We start from the raw sequence: 24,089 nt of genomic DNA, 5'->3' as shown, positions 1-24,089 counted from the left end.
ATAATTTGGAATTTCAAGCTACTTAGGAGTTTATTGGGAGAAAAAAACTACTTTTCATTCATTCTGCAATAGTTTTGGCATAGAAGTCCTAGATTTGACTCTTTTAGCCCTTTATATGAAAGCATTTTTTTCATTTTTATTTTATTTCTTTTCAAGTGTTCCAAAATTCATTGTTTATGTACCACACCCAGTGCTCCATGCAGTAGTGCCCTCCATAATACCCACCACCAGGCTCACCCAACCCCCCACCCTCCTCCCCTCCAAAACCCTTAGTTTGTTTTTCAGAGTCCACAGTCTCTCATGGTTTGTCTCCCCCTCCGATTTTTTGAGAGTGAGAGAACACGAACAGGGGGAGGTAGAGGGAGAAGTGGACTCTCCCGCTGAGCAGGGAGCCCAGTGCGGAGCTCTATCATCCCAGGACCCTGGGATCATGACCTAAGCTGCAGGCAAACATTTAACTGACTTAGCCACCCAGGCATCCCTATATGAAAGCATATTAAAAACAAAAGCTGTATTTTCTTACAAATAAGGGGTACCTGGGAGGGGAAATTCATGTTAATATAGATCACCAATATAATTTTAGAATTTGTAAAATTCTTTGCTTTGTGGAATTCACTTTATTTTTCTACATTCTCCAAAGCACTTTTGGGGAGCCAGAATTAATTTAGCAAAAAATGCCTTTCAACAGCTTGGCCTGCAGTCTGTTTGTGCTCTTGTCCTTTGAGTTGATTTGGTAATTTTGTAAAGACTAAGATGTGTTAATGGATTATTTAACTTGTTTGTTGTGGAAATAACAACTCTCTCATTTTTAATTTTATGGTAGAGTGAACATTTCTTCTTGATTATTTGTGATTTATTGAATACTAAATGCTAAATATTCTCATTTACAATTAAGCAGAAGTTGAAGTGTGGTAATTACTGAATATTAGATAGCTTTTCCATTTTAAATTGATGGGTGCAAAATGTGTTTCTTTCTCTTAGGTCACTGTTCCATCAAATACAATATCTGTGAATGGAAGGTCAAGACTCAGCCATTCCATGTCCCCTGATGCCCAGGACAGCCATTAAATGTTGCCTGTGATAATGCACTTCATCACCTCTATTTCAAGAACACCTTCATCCTAATGGAGCATGTTGGCAAATGTATATTCAGATGTACACTAATATATTGTCTATTAAAGTGTAAGAATTTGTGCTGTGGCTTTTAATGCCACAAGAAGAATTACAGAATTTATAAGTTATGATATTTTTGGCCCCACCTCTTTTTTATGGCCTTAAAAGTTGAATATGCTGCTTTAGAACTTTAAGACAAGGTGTTAATGACTTTCATTTTCTTTCAAATGAGAAATGGTCACCTTTTGTTGATTTCACTTACACATTCTCTACCATGGTGACTTAGACAAAAGGATAAACAGATTCATAGACTTATACTTGTGTGACACATAAAGAGGTAGGCAAGCGTGGATCTGACCTTTGCAGCCTCAATGTTACAGTTTAATTGGAAATGTTTGTAAGTTATATTAAAGTCTGTTTTGGCTGAAAGTATACTACAGAGAACTAATACCAAATAAGTATATTCGGTTCAGCAGTTAATTAAAATGATGAATCATTTAGTGAGCAAGTCTTATGTGTTCTTCGGGTAATTACGAAATCAATGTCAAATTTATGGGAAGCTCATAGTATTTTGATATTAATATGGAACATTTGCTTTTTTAATCTTTAGGACTGAAGTTGCACAGGAATATTTTAAATATTTTCTATATAATCATGACATTGTTGTCACACAGATATTATACATTTATGTGCCAGAAGCCTTAGAAATCACCTCATGACAATGTTGATCTATTGTAACAATTATTTTACTTTTGATATGCAGCAAAGAATAGGTGGGGTTAGTCCATGTCCATATTGGAAAACTTCAAAGGCTACTTAGTGGTTCCATAAATCCTGGTTTTAATTAAAGTAAAATGATAAAGTCTTTATGTAGTTCAGATGCTAATATTCTAAATAATAATATATATTTACATTAAAGCTAAAACTGTTAAGCAAAACAATGCCTAATTTGTTGGCTTATAACTGTACTGGGATCTAGGGCTCATTCGTGTTCTAGCCCTACTTTAAGAATCTAATCACTCTTTTATTCTAAAAGCTTGGTCATACAAGTTGATATTATGTTGGTTTTCACTAAAGCTCTTGGGATATCTGCCTCTTCAGAAAATGTGTTGATTTCTCCTCGTCCCCACTGCCCCCCCCCCCCCCGTTTAATAAAAGCAAGTTATATATTTGGTTGGTGTGTGCATCAGCATCCTTAGGAATTTCACCTGATGACCCATCTCTATCAGTCCGTAAACAAAAAAGTCACAGTAAGGCCTACCATGTATGCTCTCTAGCGTACATGTAGGCCCATTCAGACTCCAGAGTGCAAGATATAGCCATTTAAAATGCTTAGTATAGTTCCTCATACATGGCAGGGGCACATTAAATGTTAAATGTTGTCATTTCTTTAAATCGGACTTGAAGAGACCCTTATATATGGAAACTTAAGTTCTATTATTGTAAACTGTAGCAAAAGGAGTGACTTTTTATAGAATTATGATTGATTATCCACTTGGGAAAAAAATAAATCTGGATCTCTACTTCAAACCATAAACAAATATATTTGAGTTGGATTAAAAACATTTTTCATTTTTTTGGAAAGATTTATTTGAGCGAGAGAGTAAGGGGGGGTGGGGTGCGGTCAAGCGGACTCTTGTACTGAGACAGAGCCTAATGCAGGCTCAGTCTGATCACCCTGAGATCATGACCTGAGCTGAAACCAAGAGTTGGACACTTAACCAGCTGTGCCACCCAAATGCCCCTAAAGACAAAAAAATAGGACAAAGGGACATTCATAAAAGTATAAATTTATATTAAAATTTGAGACTTATATGTACATTAAGTACTATAGAAGCGAAAAAAGAAGCCATAAGAATGTTTTTAATATAATCTATAAAAATATAAAAATTCCTGGAAGTCATGAAAGACTACCCAATAGAAATAGGCACACTGAAAAAACAAGATTTCTTACAAGAGTAAATCTGAAAAGCCAATAAATAATGAAAGAAATACTGTTTACTAATCAAGGAAATACTGGTTAAGATACAAGGAAGTACTACATCACACCCATCAAATTAGCAGCAATTTAAGTTTCAAAATAGCAAGTGTTGTCAAGGACAACAAAGCAGTGGAACTCTTTCACTGTTGATGGGAAAACACACTGGCACAACGACCAAATTTTCAATATCTAATAAAGATGTATTACCATGTTTCCTTAAACAAGTACTTCCGCAGGTGCATAAGGAGACATTAACAATGGGGTCCTTGTGGCTCAGTGGGTGGGGCAGGCAAATCCCTCTCTGACTTGTGAGTTTAAGCCCTGCACTGGGTGTAGATATTGAAACATCAAAAAAAAAAGGGGGGGGGGTCATGGCAGCATTGTGTACAACAGCAAAAGGGAGTCCTAACCAGCACTCAACATTATTAGTACCTTCATATGATAGACTTCTGTACAACAGTCAAAATGAATAAACCAAGCTTACGCATGTCAACATGGATGCAGCACAAAAATGAGCAAAAAAAGCAAGTCGTGCAACAGTGCATGACTTATGACACCAGTTATATAAAATATGCAAAACGATACCAGATATTATGGCTGTATACATAAAAAAAATACACAGGTTTGCTAATGGGTACCAAGAAATGAAGACAGGATTGGGGAAATGGACAGGTGTCATCAATTGTATTTGCAGTATTTTATTTTATAAACTGCAGTTTGAAAACAAATACACTTGACCCTTAATAACAGGAATTCGGTTGTGCCAATCCCCTGCACAAAGATCCACATAATAACTTTTGACTCCCTCAAATCTTAATAGCCTACTGTTGACTGGAAGCCTTGCTGAAAATGTAAAAGTTGATGAACACATATTTTATGTTATATTACTATATACTGTGATTTTACAATAAAACCAAAGAAAAGAAAACATTAAGAAAATCATAAGGAGAGTACATTTACACTACTATACTGAAAAAATCTGCATACCAGTGGACCCAAGCAGTTCAAACCCATTTGTTCAAGGGTCAAGTGTACTTGTATTACTCCAGATTTTAACATACTTGAAGTAGTTTATAATTAAAATATTTTTCAAAGATTGTATAGTACTTAAGGGTATGATATGTACATGAGCCATTAATAAATATATGTTCTGAAAAGATTGCCTTATCCACACTGTTTCTGGAGAAAAACATCCACTCACCTCTCTACCTGATTGGGAAAGAAATTTGAGACAAGTAGTTTTCACCAGCTATATCCTTAAGTAATAGCAGAATTAAGATACAGAAATGATTTAGAACCAATTTTCCATTTTCATATTTAATGTTCTGCATATAGACATTTTTCTTTTCCTTTCCCCCATCAGGTTATTTCTTTATAATACACATTTTTTTAAGTTATCCAGATTCTATATAAATTATGGGGTATGAAATGAAATACTCTTTTTTGTCTCCAGCATCACACTCCCCTCTCCAGAGATAACCACTATGAGTGTTTTTGTTATTGTTTTTTTTAAGATTTTATTTATGTATTAGAGAGTGCATGTGCAAGCATGCAGGTGGGGAGAAGCAGAGGGGCAAAAGGAGACAGAGAGAGAACTTGCAGCAGACTCCACACTGAGAGCAGAGCCCAACTCAGAGCTTGATCCCACAACTCTGAGATCATGACCTGCACTGAAACCAAGAGTCAGATGCTTAACCTACTGAGCCACCAATGCACCCCAAGCACTGTTAATGTTTTGATATAAATCTCTACATAAATATATTTATATCCAATGCAGTATATTTGTACCCAATACATACAGGTATATTTATATTGTGTTTTTGCATTTTCTTAGTTTTTTCCCCCGTCATTGTTATTACTGCTTTTAACATTAAAAATCTAATATCATTTAGCAAGTTGCCTTTTATACCAGCAACGTTTAGGACGAAATTTTTGTGTATAGAGAGTTCTCCTTCATATTTCAATTCATAGTTCTACTTGTTTCTTGCTGTGGTCTTGCTGTGGTACACAGCAAGGCAGAATATCTGGGCTTGAATCACAGGTCTGCCACTGACAAGACATGAGATCTTCAGCAAATTACCTTTTCTCTGTGCCTCATGTCAACTTCTGAAAAACTGCATTAATAATACAGTTGGTTGGTTAAAGCAGCCAGCTCTTGATTTCAGTTCAGATCATGATCTCAGGGTCCTGGGACTGAGCCCTGTGTCTGGCTCCGCACTCAGCCAGGAATCTGCTTGAAGATTCTCTCCCTCCCTCCCTCTCCTTCTGCCCCTCCCCCTGCTTGCACACATACATGTGCACTCTCTCTCCAAAATAAATAAGTAAATCTTTAAAATATATAATACACTTTCCTCATGAAATTGGTTGTAAGGATTAAATGAATTTTAAGAGTTTGGTATATAATTCATTATTTAAAGCTATATATATATTTCTTAAATATTTATTTTGAGAGAGAACATGTGAGTGGGGGGAAGGGCAGAGAAGGAGAGAATCTTCAAGCAGACTCCCCGCTGAGCAGAGCACTGACTTGGGGTTCCAGGTGGGGCTCAATCTCCCAACCCATGAGATCATGACCAGAGAGGAAACCAAAAGTCAGACACTCAACCTGACTGAGCCACCCAGGTTCCCCTAAAGCTATCTATTTTTTTTTTTTAAGATTTTATTTACTTTTTTGACAGAGATCACAAGTAGGCAGAGAGGCAGGCAGAGAGAGAGAGAGAGAGGATGAAGCAGGCTCCATGCTGAGCAGAGAGCCTGATGTAGGGCTGGATCCCAGAACCCGAGACCATGACCTGAGCTGAAGGCAGAGGCTTAATCTACTGAGCCACCCAGGTGCCCCAAGCTATCTATTTTTACTACTACTATTAGTGAACAGGTATTACTTCCCTAATATATTCCCCATCCTTCTGAAGACTGCTACCCTCCCTCCCACTTAAAGGCCTGATCTGGGCTGGCCCGCCAGGCATTGGCAATAGAATCCATACTCTGGTGCCTGATTCAAGTCCTTTAATGAGACCAGTCTTTTACTGGAGACCTGAAGCTGCTTGCACTTGAAAGCAAAAGAGTCCCAAATTATACAATTAATTGTCTAGTGTCCACTCACTTTTTACCCACTACAAGTAGACACAATAAATGTAAAAAGCTGAGAATCAAATTCATTTTTACTATTGATTCTGATAAATGACTTAAAAGAGAGTTTGCAATTAGAGGTCACAATGAAGATTTCCATGGGCAGAATGCTTTTTCTTAAATTATTTCTGATGTAAAAAAGCTCATTTATTTGGTGTGTTAGAGTTTACGTATAATTTTCATATTATTTGAGCTACTTATGAAACAAAAAAGTAGACAAAGGGATTGCTACTTTGCAGAGGTCACACAAGCAAACAAGTGGCAGATCCCCACATCTAATTCTCAGTATGCTCTTTCCAATTGCTGAGCTTTGCCAATGATGAAGAAAAGGGTGCTAGATTTCAGGGGACACCAACACTGTGATCTACTGATTCTGGATCTTAGTTGGTCTTCTTTTTCAGTGTTACCACTTTCTTGCAAGCTTTCATTTTTAACACCTCAGACTCTTCATATGGATGGATAGATTTTGTTTATGGCAAGAAAAAATGCCACCATGTGCTCCCTCAGAAGAACTTTCCTGACAGGTATTTCGAGAGGAATTGTGAAACATTCTGGTAATTTGTGTAGAGCTGTTGGCATTTCTGCTTCACAAAATGGAGAGATTCATTTGGAAGCCTTGCAAATTACTCATCTTGGAGAAAGAAAAGTGCTACATTCCAAACTTATAGTTTTCAAAACAAGTGACTTCTTTACTTGCTGATTTTTATGTCCCTACCCACCCTTGTTCCTTGGGGCAGAACATTGTGGTGGCCCCAGTTCTTTACTCACCTGCATCCGCACCTTTTGCTGTTTGCACTTTCCCTCAGTAAAGAGACAAAGCCCTTTCCCCACCTGTATAAGTAAGTTTTGTGAATAATAGAATAAGGTAGAAATTGCACCAATTGGGACAGTAGGCCTCAAAACTTTGCATGTGTTTGCATGCTCTCCCTGTGCCTGGAATGCTGCTGTGAGAAAGACATCTGAACCAGCTGGATGTTCCTCAGAAGGGAATGTGAGATGTAAGGAGCAGAGCTAGAGCCTAGAGCTCTCAACAGTCAGAACTCCAGACCTGAGCAACTACAGGTAACATCAGAAACGCCACATGGCCACGCCTTTACTGATGTCGATGCGTGAGCCATAAATGCTACCTGCTAGCTATCTCTGAGGTTTCATGATTGGTGGGTTTGCAGAATTAATGTGGCAATAGATATAATACATGTTCTTAAACCAACCATACATGTATGACTTTAACCCTAATCATAAATCCAATCTGTTCAGATCCACATACCCTATGCTCCCCAGAGTCCCGAGGGCTATTTTATTTACTAGGTCCAACACAAAAATACCTCAGACACTCTAGCTCCCAACTAGCTCAGAACAAGTCTAGCTTAATCATCCTCTTATTATTTGTGGTGCAGAAATATTTTTTCCCTTTCTCTATCTTCATTTCTCACTTTATCTTCAGACTTGTGAGCCTAAGAGCCCAAATACCAAAGAGATCCACAGCCCCCTCAAATGCTCTTTGAACTCATCTATGTCATAAAGTTGCCAGATAAAATACAGATTTCCCAATGAAACTTGAATTTCAGACAAACAATGTATTACTTTTTAGTATAAGTATGTCCCAGGCAATATTTGGATTAGACATACACTAAAAAAATTAAAATTAAATTCAAAAATTTTTAAAGATTTGTCTATTTTAGAGAGGAGGAAAGGGCAGAGAAAGAGAGAGAGAATCTCAGACTCCCTGTTGAGCACAGAGTCTGATGTGGGGCTTAATCCTAGGACCCTGATATCATGACCTGAGCCAAAATCGATGGTTGGATGCTTTAACCAACTGAGCCACCCAGGCCACGCCAGAAATTCAAATTTAACTGGATGTCCTATATGTTTCTGTGCTAAATCTGGCAACCCTACTGTTTCATGAAAATTTTGGAGGAGTAAATGGAAGCAGGAAGGAGTATGTACTTGTGAGGAAAAGAGAAAGAACAGGCTGAGGCCCAGGTAAGTCAAGAAACCAGAAGTGGCATTATGGAAAAGAGTAGCCCAAACTTTGTTCTCTTTGATAGTTCACCATCTGAAAAACCCTCCTGTGATGAATGGGGAAAGGTTCACTGAAGAGTTCACAGTGAAGAAACCCTTTGGGTAACTTTTGCTGGTGGGTTTTAGATACCTTCAAATCATCAGTAAATAATATACATAAGACATTCTTCTATATCAGATAAAGGGCTAGTATCCAAAATCTACAAAGAACTTATCAAATTCAACACCCAAAGAACAAACAATCCAATCAAGAAATGGGCAAAGGACATGAACAGACATTTCTGCAAAGAAGACATACAGATGACCAACAGACACATGAAGAAGTGCTCAACATCACTTGACATCAGGGAAATACAAATCAAAACCACAATGAGATACCACCTCACACCAGTCAGAATGGCTAAAAAACGACAGATGCTGGTGAGGATGCGGAGAATGGGAAACCCTCCTACACTGTTGGTGGGAATGCAAGCTGGTGCAACCACTCTGGAAAACAGCATGCAGTTTTCTCAGAAAGTTGAAAATAGAGCTACCCTATGACCCAGCAATTGTACTACTGGCTATTTACCCTAAAGATACAAATGTAGTGATCCAAAGGGCCACATGCACCCGAATGTTTATAGCAGCAATGTCCACAATAGTCAAACTATGGAAAGAACCTAGATGTCCATCAACAGATGAATGGGTAAAGAAGATGTGGTACACACACACACACACACACACACACACACACACACACAATGGAATACTATGCAGCCATCAAAAAAACAATATCTTTTCCTTTTGCAATGACATGGATGGAACTGGAAGGTATTATGCTGAGCGAAATAAGTCAATCAGAGAAAGATAATTATCATATGATCACCCTGATATGAAGAATTTGAGAGGCAATGTGGGGAATTTGGGGGAGAGGGAAGGAAAAAATGAAACAAGATGGGATCAGGCAGGAGACAAACCATGAGAGACTCTTAATTTCACAAAACAAACTGAGGGTTGCTGTGGGGAGGGGAGTAGGGAAAGGGTGGTTGAGTTATGGACATTGGGGAGGGTATGTGCTATGGTGAGTGCTGTGAAGTGTGTAAACCTAGCGATTCACAGACCTGTATCCCTGGGGCTAATAATACATTATATGTTAATAAAAAATTATTCTAATGTCCTCATTAACCTCAGCATTATTATTATGATAATTATTAGGACAATAGTTAAATCTAGGTGGGAGGTATATGGGTTATAATTATAGATGACTTTGACTTTTCCTGTATTTTTGAAATTATTAATAAAGTTGGGAAATGCATTATTAAGATACTCCTATTGTAGAAACCAGCTGCACTATATGATGTGGGGAGGGAGAGATTTAATTTCTGGTCATTGGTTTCCCTTTCACTAATTAAGAATTTTAGCCAAGTCAGGGGAGATGATGTAATGCAACCATTCATTTAACAAGAACAACTTCCTGTTAGCAAAGTTTCTTGAAAGGTTTGATGGTTAAGTGTTAACTAAAAAAACATACACTCCAAGATCTGATTGAAGACAGCATTATTTGTAAGAGGGAGGAGAGAAGTAAGGAAAATAAAATGTGTTAAGTATCATCTATGCACCACTAATCTGCTGGGTGATCTTTGAGGTAAGTTTTATCATCCCATTTTACTCATGAGCTTAGAGCAGCTAAGGCATGCCCTCACCTAGGGTGGTGCTGAGGTTAAAGACAGATATCTGATTCCAAGGTCGTAATTTTTTTCCACTATGCTCTGCTGCCTGTTTCCAGTCACAAATTTGTGCTTGAACAATCAATCATCACCAAGTTTTTGTGTTGCTGTTGTTGTTTTTCCTTCCCAACAAGCTATTTCTTAGTATATGTGCTGCCGAAGCGAGCACCCAACAAGCTATTTCTTATAGAGTATATCCCTAGCCTTTGTAACCTGATCTCTAATGCCTGAAACTGGGAAAATTCTAAATGAAGTGACCAGTGTTTCTGCCATTTTGATACACAAAGGATGGCTGTAAATTTCTACTTGATGTTGTGACACGTCTCCACTGAATATGAATTGAGAACCTCATAGAACTTTAGGAGAGAGTGGCCCTTGTCCTCAAGGAGTTTAGAATCTCAGAGAAGTGGCCCAGAGGTAGAAATATGGAATAATACAATTCAAGTGCAGAAGATGTCCCAAAAGAACATCTGGTAGTCAGAAGAGGCAGTGAAGGCTTTATGGTGTAAAGAGGGATGGTGATCTAGACTTCCAAAGATGGACAGGAGTTGGTAATGTAAATACAGGAACAAAAGTATCCAAGCTGAAAATGTGAGCAGAGCCCCTGAAAGTGGTTATGCATATGGTGAGTCTTACTAATGGAACTTACATTATTCTAGAGTGGCAAGTTTGTTCATTTATTCAATGAGCATTTGTTGAATGCTCATTTTCTATCAGGCACTGAGCAGACTGATAAGGAAACAAAGATAACTAAGACACAATTACAGTACTCTAAGAATTATAAATCAGCTAGAGTTCATGAAACATGGTCATAAAAGAAAAGGGTGCTAGAAAATTATGTTGCCTGTTTTTCTACTGGGTCATATGTCCTTTTTGGCGGGGGGAGGATTCTTTACATATTCTTGACACTAGTCATTGTTCATGCTATGCATTGCAAATATCTTTTTCACATTTGTAGCTTATTGTTTCCTATTCTTCTTCTTCTTCTTTTTTTAGAGGAAAGAGAAGGGTGGAGAGGGGCGGAAGGAGAGGGAGAAAGGAAATCTTAAGCAGGCTCCACACCCAGCATGGAGCCTCACTCAGGGCTCAATCTCCTGACCCTGAGATCATGTCTTGAGACAAAATCAGTTGTCAGCCATTTAACCGACTGAGCCACCGAGGTAGCCCGTTTCCTATTCTTTAAGTTGTGTGTGTGTGTATGTGTGTGTTTAAAGATTTTATTTATTTATTTGACAGAGAGAGAGAGAGATCACAAGTAGGCATAGAGGCAGGCAGAGAGAGAGAGGGAAGCACGCTCCCTGCTGAGCAGAGAGCTCAATGACAGACTTGATCCCAGGACCCTGAGATTATGACCTGAGCCGAAGGCAGAGGCTTAACCCACTGAGCCACCCAGGTGCCCCTAAGTTGGGTTTTTAATGAAAAAAAAAAAAAAAAAATCTTATTAAAGTAATTGAGTAAATTATTATCTTTTTTTATGGTCAGGATTTTTTTTTTTTAATCATAGTTAAGAAATCCTTCCCTACCTTAAGGTCAGAAAAGGGTATTCAATGGAATTTTTTCTGTAAACAGTAAAGTTATTAAAGTCTGCATGCATTTAAAGTTGATTTTTTTAACATGGTATGAGACAGCAATCTATTTTCTCTTTTGTCTTCTATATGAAGAGTTCATATTATCAACATCATTTGCTAAATAACCATGCCCTTCTCCAGGGACCTGACACATCATCTTTACCATTTTTGAAGTTCCCTTAATTAATGAGTCTCCTTTGGAGCTCATTTTCTCTCCTCTGTGGGTCAGGTTGTGTATTCTTGCACCAATTCCTGAACATGGCTCTCTTCACTCCCATAGCTTTGTAACAAGTCTTCAGGTACTGAAAAGAAGTCCCTCCTTTTTCTTCTCCCTCAGAAATGTCTTGGCCATTCCTGACTCTTTGCTTTTCTATTTAAATTTTAGAATAAACTTGTTAAGTTCCACAATACATGAATGGGAATTTTACAGAAGAGTTGATGTGTCTGGCTAATAGACATGAAAAACAGCTCAGCTTCATCAGTAATCGAGGGAATATACCTCAAAACCACAAAGAGGTAGCATCTGAAGCTACCGACAAAAATTCAGAAGTTTAACCATGCTAAGTTTTGGAAAGGATATGATCAACAGAATATCTTCTATACTGCCATTTGGGAGTGTACATTGGTACAAACACTTTGGAAAATATGATGGAATTATGTAAATGTTTAACGTTTGCATATATCCTTTTACCTCTCTAGATCAAGTGTCCAGCCTTCTCCACCCTGCTCTGTATTCCTAGAAGCTGACCTTTGTAGACTTCGTCAGTGGGTTCTCCTGCATTCTGGCTTCTCATTGGGTTCAGCCAATGAGAGATCATGGCAAAACACTGGAGAGAAGGGTAGAGAGTGAGGTCAGGGTTTTTAATGAGATCAGCTTCCTCTCTGCCAAGCTGTTGTTTCGCTGAAAAAAAGTAAAGACCTCTGTTGGGTAGATGGTCATGGTTCCCTGCCCTTGCTAGTCCTAGTGTGCTTCATCATCCTGTAATAGGTCCTTTCTCAAATGTTCCTCAGTTACACAATTTGATCTTGTTCCTGCCAGGATCCTTATTTGTACACCTAAAACTCAACAATTTCACTCTCAGGCATACACCCAAGAGAGACTGGAGCAGGAATGCTTTCCAGGAGACATGTTCAAGAATGTCTGCAATACACTCTGCATACTCTGGTAATTGAAAACAAAAAAAAAAGTAACAAACCTAAAGCCAATTGTGATATATTTGCCCTCTAAAGTATCATACAAAAGTGAAAATTAATTAACTGTAATTACATGCAATAACACAAATGTGTCTTAGTAACCAAATGTTAAGAAAAAAACAAAATAAAAACAAAAAAAACCTGAAGCTAGCCATAGAAGGCTATATATAGCATGGTAACCTTTTTATAAAATTAAAGTTTATTTATATGTTTATTTGTTTTTAATTAGGCTCCATGCCCAGCATGGAGCCCATCATGGGGCTTGAACTCACAATCCTGAGATCAAGGCAAGAGCCGAGATCAAGAGCTGGATGCCCAATGGATTGAGCCACGCAGGAGACCCAAAGATTTATTATTTATTTATTTATTTATTTATTTATTTAAAGATTTTCTTATTTATTTGACAGACAGAGATCACAAGTAGGCAGAGAGGCAGGCAGAGAGAGAGGAGGAAGCAGGCTCTCTGCTAAGCAGAGAGACTGATGTGGGACTCGATCCCAGGACCCTGAGATCATGACCTGAGCCAAAGGCAGAGGCTTTAACCCACTGAGCCACCCAGGCGCCCCCAAGATTTATTATTTATATGTACATATATGTGGTAAAACTTTTAAAAAGTAAGGCATGAAAAATACCAAAATTAGAACAATGGTTACCTCTGAGAGGGAAGAAGAAGGGTCAGGGTAGCAAGGAGCACATGGTAAATTATTGGCAATATTTTATTATTCTATGCTATGAATTGGATGGTGGACCCTGGGTTAAAATTAATTAATAAAATGGTTAAATAAAAACAAATGTATACTTAATTACTTTTAAAAATAATTTTAAAAATTAATTTTAAAAAAGTATACTTAATTACTTTTAATAAAATGGTTAAATAAAAACAAATGTATACTTAATTACTTTTAAAAACCAGTTTTAAAAACTGGTTTAGAAAATCTGGAATTCCAGGCTAAGATTTAAAGTTCATTCTCTGGGCAGAAAAATGACATAATTATACATTTAAGTTAACCTGCCAGAAGTGGACAAAAGCAGAAATCCACAAGTTAAGGATCCTTTGTCAAAACTCAAGTTTGAACTGAGAGTTCTGGCCCTAGAGTTACGGCTGGGGCGCGGGAAGAGAACAGGGAGGAAAGAGAGGCAGGGCTAAGAACCGATAGTATGTTTGATGGAAACACAGAGGCAGAAACAGGGGAGGGCTGAAATATGGGCCAAGAGTGAATAACCCAGGATAGATTTTTCTTTCTTTCTTTTTTTTAGATTTTATTTATTTATCTGACAGACAGAGATCACAAGTAGGCAGAGAGGCAGGCAGAGAGAGAGGGGGAAGCAGGGTCCCTGCTGAGCAGAGAGCCCGACACAGGCCGGATCTCAGGACACCAGGACCATGACCGGAGCCGAAAGCAGAGGCTTTAACCCACTGAGCCACCCAGGCGCCCCAGGACAGATTTTTCTAAAACAGAATCTTTAAACTTTAAATATTGTCTTTTAAGGAGATATGAAGAATCTTAAACCGTTTGATATTGCCTCTGTAGTAGCTAAATGAATACTGAACTCCTCCCTGTGTTCGGCTCTTCTCCGTTCTATTTACTGGAAACTGAGCACAGGAGCAAAGCTGCAGCACTCCAAATTGCTGCTCGGTTTGAGGTCCCTCTGCAAGACGAGTTACATCTATCCATCTGATAGAGAATATCCGAGTTTCTTTGTTTCTTTTTTGTATAGTTGTTTCTAGAAAACTGGGACAAGTATCATTAAATGACATAAAGAGATATACTGGCTAAAAAGATTAAAGAAAACCTATTCCAAATAGTAGTGTAAGTTATCACCGCTTGAATGTCAGTCATTTTAAATTCAGAATACTTTGATAACCAACATTTCCCTTAAATATCTAAATAGCCCCTGATCTTTTGCATTCAATAAAAATAACAAATCTTATTAGTTAATTCGATCCTGTGGGTTGAGTTGTTAATCCCAGTACTCTATTTATACAATTATTTTTCAAGTTTATTTCCTATTTTTATCTTGTCCTTCAACTGCAGGATAGTTCAGGGTTACCTATTTTTAGTGCAGCCAAGCACCACACCGTGGAATCACTTTAACACTTCACTCCATAACCCCGGGCCTCCTGGACTGCACCTCCCTGCATTGTAGGTCGCCTGAACTTTTGTTATCTGTGTCTTCCACTTTAGAGGGTGAGTCCAAAGTTTCCTATTCCCCTATCCTAAGGAATATCCATGTTGTTGCAAGAAGGAGGAAAAAAAAAAAAAAAACAAAACAATAAAATATTTTGACCACCCCTGTATCTTGGAAGAGACCATCCCTATATCTTGTGTCAGAAGTAAGACAGGTCATGAATACAGATGTTGAAGGTAACGTGAATAACGATTAGTAACTCTGGGACTTTGGGCTTACTCCTTGCCCAGTCTTGATTTGGGGGAATCCTAATTAGTGAGAATCGTGTTGTTTTATTTTTTAAGAAAAGAAAATCAGAGAAATAAGCTTGACTTCTTGAAGATGCTTTGACAGCTTTCTTTTCTTTTTAAAATCCTTGTCTAGATGAGCTGTCTGTGGAACAAGCTGACATTCATTTAAATAGGAATTTAAAATCTGCCTCAAACATCTTTTGATATCTGAGTAGGGGCCAAAATGCCAAGTGCATTTAAGGGATATCTGGCTAATAGTTTTGCAGATCATCCAAGTCAGCTCACGTCTAGAAGGCTGAGCAGAGGGATGAGAAGAAGAAGAAGAAGAAAAGAATATGTAATTCTGTCATGGTGTCGTGGAATGAGTGCGCAGTGGTTGGGTGAACGGGAATGTATGTTTCCTCCTCCTCCATCAGGCTGTCAATGCCATCTGCTGCAGAATGTGAGGAACAACTAAGTTCCTCTTCAACAAACACTGGCAGTTGGTCTTTTCATTTCTCCCCAGAAGTACTTGTCTTGATCAGCACAAAGGTCTCTGGAGCATCACGAAGAGTTTTGCTTTAAGGAATGTTGCAACATGAAATTAGGAATGCTTTCTTAAAACTCTAAGTGGTCATAAAGAAATGAGAAGAATAATGGGAAAATACATTATTTCAAGGGTATCTGTTCAACACAATGTTCCTGATGTAAAAAACTTGAAAGGGTATGATTTACCCTAGAAATATCAAAAATGTTGAGACTCAGTCACCAGGGTGTGGAATATCAAAGTGAAGTGAGGTTTCACTTGGTTGCAATAGAAGAAAATGAAACATGAACGCTTGTTTAGAGAAATGTTATATCTGTGTTCTATTATTCACATTATATTGCCCTTAGCACTTAATGTAAGTGTAAAGTTATAAAGTTGTTCAATTAGTTATTTAATGACTATTTCCCTCCTACTAACCTTTTTCTCCATGAGGACAGAGCTAATCTATTTATATATATCCTTCCTCTGTAGTCCACAATGCAGAATATTATCAACAGCAGCTATCATTAATTTGTCCTTTCCCTATGCTCTTCTAAATGCTTTATCGATATTAGTCACTTAACCTATAGCAATATGTATTGCTTATTACCTCCATCTTATAAATGAGGAAACTAAGGAACAAATTCTCCAGGATCACATATCTAATAAATAGAAAACCAGAACACAAACCTAGGTACTCTGAGTCCAGAATCCTTGTTCTTCCATACTGCCTGTTGTATTAAGCATGAGATACAAATATTTATTGAAAGAATGAATGAGAAATTCAGTAAACTACTTTTTTTTTTTAGTTTGCCTAAGTGAGAAATAGATTTTATTTTTTTCTTGTACTCTCTCATTAGAAATATTGATACGCCTCCCTACAAGTGTTGTATGTAAACAGTGGTAGCCCATAGGATTGACAGCACCATACCATGACAATGGCCAGATTCAATCTTGATGCAAACATTGCAGAATTTCCTCAAATTCAAAAGAGACATCAAGGAAATTTTGGTTAGTCAGATTAAATTTGCTCAAAGTTGTCCTGATTTCCATTTAAACATATTCTGCCATAAATAACACATATGTACATTAAGAAAGCACAGAATCTCTCAAAGCACTTGTAAAAATGGCTTACAAACTTAGAACTTCCTTTAAGTGAATTCACTTATTAAATTTGAAAACATTCATTAAGTGCCCACTCTGTAAAGGGCAATTGCTTCTAACCATTTCCCCACTTCTCTCCAAGGCCTTTATTATTCCTTCTATAGAGTAGAACAACTAAATGGCCACTTTCTCCAAATTTGTATTTACTGTGTATGTTAAGCTTGGCTTGACTATGGCTTGTCTCCATTTTAATAGGTTTCCACAAAGGGATAAATTTCACTGTTTCACAAGTAATAGAATTCTTTAAGAATTATAAGGAATAACAGATATGTGTATTAATAAATGTATTTGTTTGTTCCAAAATTCTACTTCATGGTAAGATTGTGTAACATTTCAGGAGGAGAGATTTTATTGCTTTTGCTAAAATCAATTTCATTAGGAAGAGCAAAGAGTCCTGAGGAAGGCAGTGAGGTCTGTGTTCTGGGCCAGACCACCAGAGAGCTGGATCCCCGTCTCCACAATGCCATCAGTTCACTGAGAGAGCCAATCCAAGCCACTTAACTTCTCAGAGCCTCTGTTTCATTAATAATACTGAGGTTCTATTGAATGACCCTTGTCTCTTCTAGAAAACATATATTTTAATGAATTATCATACCAGTACTATGAATTTAATAGCAGTATGTTTCAAAGTAGCCATTTTTTTCAGGGGAGGGGGGAACCTGTCCTTTCTTGAAATCTAGATTCTATCTAAGTGATATTGTTTCTGTATGAAGAAATAGAATGAGCTATGGTGAAGTGACTTGTGTAAATGATCTCATTCGGAAGGCACCGAGGGGACAGAGACTTGTCATTGCCAAGTAAGTCACATTTAAATTCCCTCAAGCCTTGAGAAATAATGTGAGGGAAAGAGCAAAAATAGCACAGTCATTCCTTTGGACCAAGTTGACTCCTAGGCCTCCTGAGAGCACCACAGCTGTGTATTCATCTATATGCAAAGAGAAATAATAAGAGTCATCTATATTTGGCACACGGCGCTTTTCTATATACCAGTGCACTCATCTATTAATACATTTTATGCTGAGCCTTTTGGTAAGGAAAGATACACCATGCACACTGCTTCATGTACAGCTATAGACACATATTGAAGATGCTTTTTTCCCCTGAAATACAGAAAATTGCAAGAGCACACAGCCCCACGAAAACCAACCAGAATGAAACTGGAGGCAGCTGTATCTGATTGAAACCGTGGAGAGAATTGAGATTGACAGAGTTGCAGGGCTAGGAGGTTAATGAGTCCATAGTCCTGCCTCCAGGCAGAGCTGTCCTGAACCATTCCAGGCAAATGACAGCTCAGCCTCTCGGAAAAAAAAAAAAATCTTCATAACATGCTTCAGTAACATATTCCATTGTTTAAACGTCCTTATCCTCATAAAGTTCCGAAAGCAATCTAAGTCCACACTCTTCTCTGTGTAATCTCCATGTTGACAGATATATAGAATAATAAATTGACAGAAACGTCAAAGATGATGAGAGCCTTAGAGAAATGGGTCACGGGATTGGTTATCCTCACCTTTCCAGAGACTTCAGAGGAGAAAATAATTAGCAAGTCTGTGGATTGTGGTTCTAGCTGCAATAATATTATGGGCCCAACTATTTTTTTATAAATGAGACCTACTTATCATAAGTCATTAAATGAAAATTTGCCTTGTACTTTACAGCAAGAACCATAGGTCTAGTAAACACTATCCTGAATTGAAACATGCAATCGAAGAATAGGTTCTTATGTAAAAAAAATAACAAAAACAAAAAACGAAGGAAGTACAGAGCTACAGAGCTGATGTGCACACAGACCCATACTTCTTTTTTTCTAATTCTTTTCTGTTACAATATTCTATTTATGGGTCTTTCTTACATATAATAGTAATTAACAGATTACTGCCTTTTTTTTTTTTTTTTTAAACTTCTGGGCATTACGAATGAGGAATGTGTTGGCAGCATTATATAGAGGGAAAGAGTAAGGTCAAGACCAGGTTTCAAATCCCTTATCCACTACTTACCAACTGCATGGTTTCAAGTAAGCCGCTTGATCTCTGAGCTTTATTGCCCTCATATGTAAGGTGGGACTGATCATACTTGCTTCACTCCCATCTTGGGAAACAGAACGGGATAACACTGGTCAAAGCACGTAGGATCTAGTAGGCACTAGAATGTTAGCTGACCGTGAATCTGGTCTGTCACACTCTGCTTTTCTTTCCTCTTCCCCATTCCGTTTAAGTTCTGGGAAGTGACTGAGGGACAAACCAGCCTCCTCTGAGTGTCACTAGACTGTTTCTGCTTCCATTAGGCCTCTCTTCTCTGTTGCTGATCCCCATGTGAACTCATGAGGGCACTTCCCTTAGAGACATAAAGGGGAAGAGCAAGGAGACTTTCTGATGCCAAGTTAAAACGAACGCTGGATTTTAACTTGAATTTTTAAAGGATCTGTGTATGTTACATTTGTGCTAAGAACAAGTAGATGAAATTCAAATTCTAAAACACTCTATTCATTTTTAGAAAGCTGTAATAGAACTGCTTTGTCCAAAGGATAAAAAGACTGATTCAAAGATAGACTACTTTTTAGTTCAAAGGAGCGAGCAATAAAGTAACTATTATTCATTTTGAAGTAGAAATGTTAATATCGACACAATTTGAAAGAGATTTAAATAACATTATCAAAGTAATATGTTCTTATTACATAAAACAGAGATAAATGTAGAGACATTTTATAACATCACTCCTAATTTTATGATCCAAAGAAAACCACTAGCAATATTTGGATCTTCTCTTTTTTTCTACACATATTCTGATGAGCAGGATTGCTTTCAAGTTCAAGTTCTGCCACTTATTAGTTGGACTTTGGTTAAGTTGTTTAGTTTCTCTAAGCATTTGTCACTGCATCTGAAAACCAGCATCAGCTTCAAAGAGAAACTGAGATGACTAGTGAGATATGTATGTATGAAGCATGTGCACGATACATAAGAATCCTTCAATTATGTCAGCTAGTATTATTAGGATTTCTGCTATGCATTATATTTTAAATGGAAAAATGGCAATTCAAGGAGAGGAAATGAAGGTCACTAACAAGCTATTGTGATGTGGCTTCTGGAGTCTGTGTAGTACAGAAAATCCGGTTTCTCACATAATGACATAGCAATCAATTCATTGAATGCTTTACTATGTGGTTCCAGATATGATGACATCATAGCTCATTTAATCCTCACAACAGTCCTATGAGACAAGTGGTAGTATTATTATTACTATTACTATCCCCATTTTACAGATGGGCAAACTGAATCAGAGACAGGTGAAGTAACATGCAAAGTCTCACAGCTAAGTGGCAAAGTTGGCGTTTGAATGCAATCAATCTAGTTCCAGAGTTCACTCTTGTAAACAAATACAGAAGAGTTTAATATTGAGCAGGTATTTTTGTAAATATTACAGTTTAAGTCAAACATTCTAAAAAGCACATTTTTTGCAATTAATTAGAAAAAGACCAGATAGAAAAATACCAAGAAAAGAATTAGATGTCCTATTCTTTCAGATAGCATATTTTGCAATGTTCCCAACTGGCCCCTTATGTCCATCCAGCAGAATTACAGGACCTCACATTCGATCCATTTCTTCTGAACTTTGTAGGTAGCTAGAAATGGTTAGGCAGCGAGCAATGTTCTTAGAAAAATAGATTTGTATTACCCTTGGAAACAGACTGTGTTGCAAGAAAGTCTTTGGCATACAACAAGGCCGAGTATACACAGTTGTTTCTCAGATGGTCTGGATTTGGAAACATAAGTGGACAAGCCAAACCCTTTAAGTCTTCCTTATCCTTTGAATTGAATTCCAGAATGTGTTTCTGATGTCACTATGTAGCACTTCTCTTTATCCTTATTTGTTCCTGAATAATATTCCATTGTGTGGCTGTAGCAATGTCTATTGAATGTAAACAGGTTTCCTCAGTCATTCCTACCTGAGTGAAAACTCCATGCCCTCCAAGTTCATCTACTCATCCCTTTCAGATAGTGGGGCAAAACGAAAAGAAATACCACCCAAAGCACAAGTACGGTCAAATGATAAGCAAAACTCCTGTCAACTTTTAGGTAAAACTGATACATTTAGATATTGCTGATGAAAGTGGAAACTAGTATATTCCTTTAAAAAAACCAATTTGGCAACACTTATGGAGTGTACGGTAAAATGTTCATCCCATTTGGCACAGTTTCCCCTATTCCTGGGAATTTATCCGAAGGCAGTAATTAAAAAGAAAAAAAAAACCATAAAAGTAGAGAGAATTCAAATGCAGTGTTAATTATAAATAAAACCTAAGGAGCAAACTGATTGTTCAACAACAGACAAACAGATAAATGGAACATCCACTTGGAATATTTTGTTCCCTCAAATAATTATAAACATGGACTGTATAATAACACAGAAAAACAAAAAGCTGAAAAGCAGAGCGCTAAGTGATCTGTATAGTTTGATTATACCATAGGATGTAAATAAACACGAAGGTAGCAGTGAATAATGGAGGCAATGATGCAAAAATAGAAATAAGGACTGTGCGATTTTTCTTCTTGAATTTAAGTGTTGCTTGAGATTCGCAAAATAATTAACAAATAAGATTGCTGAGATGGATGAAGAGGTTTCTTTGTCATCAGAAGAGCAGGTCACTCAATTGTCTTCCCATAACCAATGACTGAAACCAAATAATCAAACACATCAAAAACTAAACTTCTTGCCTTCAAAGAGAGCTATTATGTTTAGAAATTGTATATATGAAATGGCCTGTCTAGCAGAGAAAAGAGATTAAGAACTTCTGGAGTAGGGTCTTCAATTGGCAGTAAGATTTCACTTCAAAAAATTATATTCATCTTTCCTTCATTCCTCTTTCTCCTTCCTTCCTCCCTTCCTCCCCCTCCCCTCCGCGCCCCCCCCCCCCACACCTTAGTAAACCACAGCAAATATAGACATGGCTCCTTTCCTCCTTCCTTTTGCAAAGGCGCCTGGGTGGCTCAGTGGGTTAACCATCTGCCTTTGGCTCAGGTCATAATCCCAGGGTCCTAGGATCAAGCCCCATGTTGGCCAGGCTCCCTGCTCAGTGGGGAGCCTGCTTCTCCCCATCCTTCTGCCACTTTCCCTACTTGTGCTTTCTCTCACTCTCTCTCAAATAAATAAATTTAAAAATAAAAAATAAGATAAAATACAAGAGTGCTCCCCATAATCATCAATGTGGCTTTAAGTTTCCCTTTTTAGTACTTTTTCATTTTTTTCTTTACTTTCTATCTTGATAAGACTATTTTTACCTTTCATTTCTCTTTGCTATGCATAGCTGATTCTCTAATATCATTTTATTCATTCTCAATCTGTTTTATGTCTCTTTCAAAGGATACACTGACTGACTATATTTTCATTGTTGGTAGTGGACAGCTTTAGGTCTTAAATAGCACTATATTTGGTTAAATAATTTGTCAGAAGGACTAAATGATAATGACCTGTCACTAAGAATAATCAATTATTCCTGTCTTATTTTCTTATTTCAATTCTCTGTTGCAAACACAGGAAATGCTTTTGATTTCTTTACATTTATTCCATACAAACAGACGCCTTGTGAGGAAATTAAAGGCTCTTTTTCACCTGCTATTAAGATAGTTTCTGTCACTTAGGTTATATAGTTTGTTGTATGGCTGATTAGTATATCTATTTTTCATTTATGTTGGAGTAAACTAGCTAGACATCTACAGATTTAGTCTGTCTACAGTGATTATGCCCTCATTTTGTAGTGCTAGTGATTTATTTTCTGAGTCATCCACACGGGAAACATTTTTTTTTCCCAAGAGGATCATTGCCCTAAAGCACTTTTCAACTTCATAAATGTAAGTTTAAATGGGGCTTTTTATTTGTCATGAGTCTTGATTATAGGCAAGGACACTAATGTGACTCTATTTTTTGATTTAGATCTTTTAGCATGTGAAACCACCACATATTCGTCCAGAAAGTTATGCTTCTAAATGGGACTGTAACACCATAAGGGTGATTTCTCTGCTTTCATAGGTGACGTTTCCATGCACTTCTGTTGCTTAACTGAAGCGTCGTGGATGGTTCCTGGAGCAGTGCCATCGTGGAAGACTAGCACTCAGCCTTCTTGGACAGGACTCACTGAGAACCTACTATGTGTTGGGCTCAGTGCGCCCAACAAATAGTAGGTTCTCAGTGCGTAGTCCTGGGACACAATGGGACAAGAAACTTTACCCTCTCTTCATCCTGTGCTCTTCACCTGCTAAATGGGAAATATAACTTATCTATAAGGCCCCTCTTAAATATTAAGTCTCTGCTAAATCTAATTGTTTTCATTTCCAGAATCAGGAGACACATTTTAGTACAAACAAAACTTTTTTAAAAGATAAAGATATTTTGAGTGATGCCCGGTTCTGTGTTTAGAGTTTGGTAGACAATAACAGAGTAGACACTAACTAGGGGCATCTCTGAATATGTCTATAGATATGTGTATTTATATTTTCAAATATTTTGTGTATTGCACACAAAAATTTAAATGTGGAGGCTTCCCTGTGCCCTCAGAAACTTGAGCAAGGCAATGAAACATGACCAACACAACACAATATGATAAAACAAAAGTTAGAGGTTTTGTCATAATGGTAAAATCACAGAAAAATTCAGCACATCTATGGAATATTTCTACTACCATGATAATGAGATAAAAGGACAGTCCTAGAATATTATAAACTGATTTCAGAAAATCCAATCTTGAACATTCCAAATGCATGAGAAGTAGGTGTATTTGTACCATGGTACACAAGGAATCATTTGCAGATTTTTCTTTAAAAGGAACTCTTCAGGATCCTTCCACTATTACATTTGTAACATGATCCATGTGCAACGTTTCTGTTTTTGTCCAGTTTCTCAGTAACAAACCTATTGTGTAAAGCGCAGTCTACTTGCAATCTTCTTATACCATACTAAGCAAGGCTGAGTAACCTCAAGGTCGTTCAGACTGGTTGTTGGCTTCTGTAGGAAGAGAGCCCCAAGCTATTTAAGGAATATCTGGCTGCTGGCGAGCTTGGAGCCAAATTTGTGGCTCATCACTAGCAAGTGTATGTTTTTTAGATATTAACCTCACTCCTGGTTCCATTTAACTTTTGTATTCTTAATTTTCCCTTACCATGTTTAAAAACACTAATTTAGAAAATTTCTAAACTTTTTTTATCCAAATCTTTTTATTTATTTATTTTTAATTGTTCTCTTAATCTTTCTATATGAAAAAAACAACAACAACAACAACAACAACAATAACTCAGT

General features: G+C 37.4%; 1 protein-coding gene and 1 long non-coding RNA gene across 10 annotated transcripts in view; one reads left to right on the top strand and one right to left on the bottom strand.

Moving 5' to 3' along the window:
* Nucleotides 1-2,285, top strand: part of COBLL1 (cordon-bleu WH2 repeat protein like 1) — a 168,473-nt gene extending 166,188 nt beyond the window's left edge. For all 9 annotated transcript variants that reach the window (XM_046018451.1, XM_046018449.1, XM_046018448.1 and 6 more), the window contains one exon: nucleotides 982-2,285. In XM_046018451.1, the coding sequence (XP_045874407.1) occupies nucleotides 982-1,068 (87 nt within the window). In that variant the 3' untranslated portion in view covers nucleotides 1,069-2,285. The remainder of the gene's footprint in view (nucleotides 1-981) is intronic.
* The window catches only part of LOC123950539, an 81,543-nt gene that overhangs the window by 19,868 nt on the left and 37,586 nt on the right, over nucleotides 1-24,089 (bottom strand). The window lies entirely within an intron of this gene.

Source organism: Meles meles, chromosome 9, assembly GCF_922984935.1.
Source record: "Meles meles chromosome 9, mMelMel3.1 paternal haplotype, whole genome shotgun sequence".
Taxonomy (NCBI): Eukaryota; Metazoa; Chordata; class Mammalia; order Carnivora; family Mustelidae; genus Meles; species Meles meles.
Note: the sequence above shows the minus strand (reverse complement) of the source record. Positions and strands in the feature narration are given on the sequence as shown.